The 6,324-nt window shown below is 39.1% G+C and overlaps 1 protein-coding gene across 9 annotated transcripts; it reads right to left on the minus strand.

The window, feature by feature from the left end:
- Window positions 1-265: 265 nt before the first annotated feature.
- LOC106156358 (alpha-galactosidase MYORG) lies at window positions 266-5,862 on the minus strand. 9 transcript variants are annotated; one of them, XM_013531573.2, is made up of 5 exons: window positions 5,614-5,862; window positions 4,577-4,734; window positions 3,239-3,277; window positions 1,485-2,814; window positions 266-1,254 (listed from the first exon to the last, which is right to left on the minus strand). In XM_013531573.2, exons 4-5 carry the CDS (start codon window positions 2,808-2,810, stop codon window positions 577-579), a joined length of 2,004 nt encoding a protein of 667 aa, XP_013387027.2. In that variant the 5' UTR covers window positions 2,811-2,814; window positions 3,239-3,277; window positions 4,577-4,734; window positions 5,614-5,862; the 3' UTR covers window positions 266-576. The 9 variants fall into 9 exon arrangements, with proteins under 9 accessions (XP_013387027.2, XP_013387028.2, XP_013387029.2 ...); XM_013531574.2 differs by lacking the exon at window positions 5,614-5,862 and adding an exon at window positions 5,381-5,607; XM_013531575.2 differs by lacking the exon at window positions 4,577-4,734.
- Between the last annotated feature and the right edge of the window lie 462 nt (window positions 5,863-6,324).

The following is a 6,324-nucleotide window of genomic DNA, read 5'->3' on the forward strand; positions in this document are numbered from 1 at the left end:
GCAGGTTTTTAGAAATGCAAAATACCCAACAGGAATTGCTATATTGAATTTTAAGCATTAATTGAACAAAAATGTATTAGGTTATCCATTTAGAAGATCTAATTGTTATTTATTAAGACATGTTTCTTTAGTAACATCTAATTATACCAATGCCTTGTTGCTTTCCAAACACTGACAAATGTATTTTAAACACCCATTTTGTGAGCAATGTAGTGTTATAATTTGAAGAAAAAAACCATATTGCACTAAATGTAAACCATGTCAGTCACGATATCTTTGAATTTATTATAAAAAAATTGTTTGTCATCACCATGCCACCTGCCAAAAACTTTAAATATGTTTCCATGTAGAGAGCCAACTGGCTCAAAGCAGAAATGATGGCCAGTAACCGAACACATCTACAAATTTGTTATACCCTAATTTAAACTTTACTGAAATTTGGCATACTGCCTTCATTAACAACTCTTTTTTAATTACAACAAGAAAAAGATGCAAAAATAGTAAATTTATCAAAAAGTAATTTATACGAGTTAAGTTATGCTTAAGGAGAAGGTGGTGTTATTCGTGTCCTGGCAATTAAGGATCTGGAGACTTCTCAAAATGAGGACATTCTGTAATATCAGCTTGAACATTGTGGAGCCACTGGCCTCCTCTGTACCTCTCCCCTCTGAGTTTATCAACCCAGTTGCCTTCTGGAAGATAAATGTCTCTTGCTGTTGCCCCCTTTTCTAGCACCGGGGCAACCAAAATACTGTCTCCTATAAGAAACTGATTGTCGATGGTGTGCGTGATGGCATCATTTGGTGCAACCCACCAAAGAGGCCTCAGAATGGGGTCACCTGTTTGCGTTGTCTGTCTAGCAAGCCTTAAAATTATAGGTGTTATGTAGTCTTCATGGAGTTTCACAAATGCTTTTGCAATTTCAACGACCCCATCGTCATATTGCCACGGAACTATAGAGAATTGCATTGAGGGAAAGAATGCACTAAGTTGTAACCAGCGAATGTAGAGTTCTCTCTCGGGGAGGGTTTCGGTGTGCAAGAGAGCGGTGTTGCCAACCGGTTCTGCTGTGGCATTAAAGTTGTATGCATTCCCCCCTATCATATCTGGTAGAATGAAATGGTAACCTAGTAAACTGAACTGCAAAGCAGTAGGGATCATAGTCTTCAAACCATTGTTGTAGTCCCAAGTAGAGTGTTTGTCAAGCATTCGTACAAAGATTGGGTGCTGCTGCGACTGGAAACCAGCCCTTACCTAGTAATGAACACCAATGAGCATTTTGTCAGTCTAAACACCTATAATGTTTGTTTCTATAATGTACATACTGACCCAAAAATCGATGTCCAAGATAAGCAATTGTAAGAAAAAAATTGGTTAGTAATGCATCTCAAATTTTGTTGTCACACTCAAATAGGCTATATATAAATTTCATTAAAAAAAATTGTCAAAACACTTGAAAATGCTTCCAAACAAAAAGCGCTTACCTCAATTTGTCTCCCAAAGTGGGCCACCATATTAACGTAGGCTGTGGTGAACTGCCCTGGGTTCATCAGTGGGAATATTGTGTGAAAACTGGCAGGGAGATAACATGCCTCCCCTGCATCAAATTTAAAGGAGTCTATGCCTAGAGATTGCATGGCTTTAAGGCGTTCAGTCCACCATGTTACGGCCTTATGGTTGGTGCTGTCCACAATAGCGCCAGTGCCCTGCCACCAGTGAACCAAACCTGGCATTTTTCCTCCAGGGTCTTTCACAAAATAACCTTGTTTAAGGCCTTCCTGAAATGCTGAGGAGTCCAGATTACTGAAAGGGTGAACCCATGAAGTCACACGGAAACCCATGGCGTGTAGCTCCCTCAGCATCTGGCGTGCCTGGCTAAATCTGGCAGTGTCAAATATAAAGTCGCCATAATTGATGGTGTAGATGTCGTCGATTTCTATTTGGCTGTTGCTGAATCCATGGTCCTTGATTTCGTTTGCAAATTTGAGGATAACTGATTGATCAATGTTTATCTTGTATCTTGCCCAAGTCGACCAGATGGGAGAACGGAACATTAATTCATCGGGGATGTCTTTAGGTTTGCTAAAGAGCCCCGATGACATGAAATGGTGGGTGTCTCGAAGATTATTCCCAGCACGACAAATTGAGTAATTCAGTCGAGGCAAAACGTTCTGGGAACTTCTGGGAAATATGGAGGCTCTATAGTCTGCTTTCAGACACAGTTTCTCGCTGTTTATCCCATAATGCAAAGGGACAGATTCAGCAACATGGATTCCAGCACCTCGGGATGAAAGCCAATAGTTTTCCAAGACAGAGCCAAAGACATGAGGCTTGTCCACATAATCTCCACTTACGTATTGTTGGAGATTCATCGGGGCACCTTCTATGGGCCATTGTTGGGCAAATATCTCTGGTCCTCCGTACCAGTGAGTGTCCTTAGTATCGAAGCAGTCTTTGGGTGCCACTTTTGCCGACAGAGATTGCCAGACAATGTCGTAGCACTCATCATCACCATCATACTTTTTCCTTTCAATGATCAGTTTGGCCAATCCTGGCCACTCTATACAAATCGAATCGGACCTCTGTCCACTGCATTGGTACCTCGATCCCAGTAAATTCAGCCCCATGCCTAGCTGCCCTGAGATAAGAAGGTCCTGTTTTGTCTTGTCCCAGATGACAAAGTTCTGCTGAGCATTTTCCAGGTCTAACGTCAACTGCCAAGTGGAATATTTGGTACCTGGTCGCTCTCCCAGTAAGTATGCTACGATGATAATCACCACTGTGGCAGCAACTCTGTAGTTTGTCATCATGGGCCTGCAACATAATGATGACAAAGTGAAGTCTAAAGCTTTGTTGGCCACATACCTCACATTGAAATAGATCATGGTAAAGCCGCTGATGCGTTCTTTGAGTGATTCACGAAACTTTGGTCATTTATATAGCGTTTAAGACACTGCGCATAATGATCAGGTGATTGACTCTGAGTCACCAAATGAAACAAAGGCGACCTGTGTTTAGTGTCAGATTAGAAAAACGTAATGAATAATATATCATTAAGTGTATAAACTGTAATATGCTGGTCTGACTCGAACATAAACAGCAGACTGCTGACACATAATGTATCAAGGACTTTCCCCATTGTTTCATTTTCATTGTGTGATTTCATTAAAATATATAGTCTTATTTTCTAATTTGTTTTTTGCAATCCTGGTTTCATTACGTTCAAAGGGATACTTACACACCGAAGGAAAATTCGAATACAACAGTTACATCGAAGCTAGAAATAGAATGGTAATTTGAATTAGTGACTTACTTCATATTTATGTTTGCTTAGGGTATGGTTTCCAAATACCATACCCCCATCTTTGTTTATTTAGAATTATGAAAAATTCTTAATCTTTACCATCATATTAGATATTGCACCCAATATTCTACAGTGGTTGCATGAATACTGTATAGCTCGCATGTTTTGAAAACCATGAATCATATATGTGAAACCTGCAGAAACGTCGAATGTGAACGATTCAAAATAAAGTTCATTGTGTTCAGGGTTTGACATAGTGATATCCTCAGACATCCAAAATTGACCCGTCTGACCATAAGGTAAACTTGAAGGACACTATTTAACCTGGTATTTCAGGTGAATGGTGTGACCAAATTAGGAAAAAGAACCCGACTTGAGGAAGGTTTACACTGTATCATTAGAAAGATTAAGATTAACTCTACCGTTAGTATGCCGTGGTACTAATGTAAAGGTACCAGGGTAGTTGATTGCAACAATTTGGATTATTTTACAACGTGGATCTCTGTCCCTAAATAATCTTTAAAACTCTTATGTTTGGAGGCTACATTTGCCATGTATTTTGAAAAGGCTTTAATATTTCAGACAATAATCTGTGAATAAACATTGCAACATCATATATTTTCATATTACTATTTTACTTTGAAAATGTTATTAGTTTTACACTGCTCGGCGTTTGAACTTGCTAAATGTGCCATAATGGTGTTTGTGTGTGTTGATATCAAATTGCCCTTAATGTTTACTGCTTCGAGGAAAGTGTCAGAACTGTTATACAAGTATTGTCCCGTAAAGACAGTCACAGTTCTGACAGATAACTGAACCTAAGAACTGGTGTCAACTTTGTCCCGAGATATAACACGGCATGACAGCTAGATATACCTGTATGCTACTAGCCCCAAGCAAACCTTTTATTTGTAACAAGATATTCCATCACTCCAGGAGATCCGAGGCAATAATTTAAATTGATCACAGAGTTTTGCCCCGATTTTACTAGATTAATGATAATTAACATGTTATGCTTTCAGAAATTACAGCAAGCTCCCCTTTACTACCGGATCTCAGAATGTCTCAGTTAATAGAAATGGCACAAGCGTGATGATATTTTCTATAAGAGGTGACCGAGTTGCCTATAAACTAAAACTCAGGTCACAGGTACTGGTACATGTAAAAATACTCCAACTGTACTGCCAGATACGCATGAGCAGTCAACTGACGGCAACTGTGTAAGACAACATGTCTAACAATAAACAAAAACGTGTTCTTGCTTTGACTCACCTTTATAAGCGATCACTCTATTATATCTAATCATATGTAGGTCAATCTACCTGTATATTGCTATCGGCATCAGTTCTGAATATACTTCTTATTCATTATGCAATTCATTGTTAGCTATTTAGCTTAATGAGCTCAGGCGAGCATTTTTCTGTATTGGCCTTAAAAAAATAAAATAAAACAATTGAGTAGGGCTAGCCATACATATTAGGTTCTGCTGAACAATTGGTGAAAGGATATCTAGAAGCAGGTGCTTGCTTAAAGAGATTGTTCGATAGTCGACTCCTGTATTGCTTATTTCCTATAAATACTCCTCTAGTCCTTTTCCATTTAGCGAAGGACTGTTAATCCCCTCACTACGATTTTTTCTTTCGAACCTTTCCACAGAACTTTCGTTTTCTCAATCACATAATTACATGTAATAGTAAGGTGTAACGATTGGGTCGAACTACTCGATAAACAACAAAGACGACACGTGGCGGGCCGAACAGCCCTTTTTTTCCAAACCCGGGCACCTAACTTAAAATATTAAGACGAAAGCAAGAGCGTTCAAAGCTCTCAAGGTGACTTTGTAACGTGCGGTTTGGCAAGGGTAATCTTGGTTCATTCTGACTGGCAATGGAAAATCTTAAATCCTCGCGATCATGATACTTCGGCTGATACCTGGTGTTTGTAAATGGTTCGTGAAAGGCCACAGATATTTTGAAATGTCCAAAGCAACCCCGTACACAGCCACCGTATGATATAACCACGTATTGGTGCCAGAACCGCTGAAACAAAGCTGAAACAGTCCCTAGTGATAATTACCTTTATTGCGATTGCACGTGCATTCGGTACCACTCTTCTCATCAGGGAGTATATCTTTAGATTACGATATTGACGTTATACTAGCTATCGCATGTAGCGAATAGGCCTATATTTTGTCTCTTACAGGTCCATAGATGTAAAAAAAATGTTTACGTTTCCTGAACTCTTCCCGATCTTACATGCGTAGTTATTCTGTAGCATATGTTTAATCGCGTTGACGTCCATATTCTTACCTCGAAGACGACCGCAATCACCCCAGTCCGTCCTTAGCGTTGCCACTATTGACCTTTATTCTTATACAATGCACCACTCGAACAGTGTTAACTCAGTCCTAACTGGGCCACAAGTGTCTTATCGAATCCTGATAATATACCTGTAATGTCAGTCATAGGTATAAGCGTGATTGTGTGGCTTGACTCGGTGTATACACAACCTACATGTAGTCCCTCCGTGCTTTCGAGTCGTCATGTGAACCACGGGTTATAAATATTATTAATGGCAAGTGGAGGAAGTTATTTGTAGTTGGTATATTTAAGGGCATTTAAAGGTATACCATCCGGGAAGAAAATGCCCCAAAGTCATATTTTCTAGTCTGTATATTGTGTAATCTACAGACTTGACATTTAATATGGAATATTTTTTTCCAAATCATTTTTCATCAGTTTTTTTCCTATTTAGCTGACTGATAAATGAAAATAAGGATTAAAATCGTGTTTTAACAACTTTAAATTACCTCTTTGATGTCATTGTGACATCAGTTAATTAATGGAATTCGACAAAGAAGCAAGCAAAAACACATTGCCTATTCTATGTCATACGACAACCATTAAAAGAGATATTTTGGACCTCCAGATTTTCCAAATTATTGTCTGTAAAGGAGTTACACGCTCCACAAAGGACCCTCATGTCAGTGTCTAGTCACAGTAACGGCCGCTGTTACGCAT

The sequence above is a fragment of the Lingula anatina genome, chromosome 4 (genome assembly GCF_051362555.1).
Source record: "Lingula anatina isolate TDL-2025a chromosome 4, LinAna3.0, whole genome shotgun sequence".
Taxonomy (NCBI): domain Eukaryota; kingdom Metazoa; phylum Brachiopoda; class Lingulata; order Lingulida; family Lingulidae; genus Lingula; species Lingula anatina.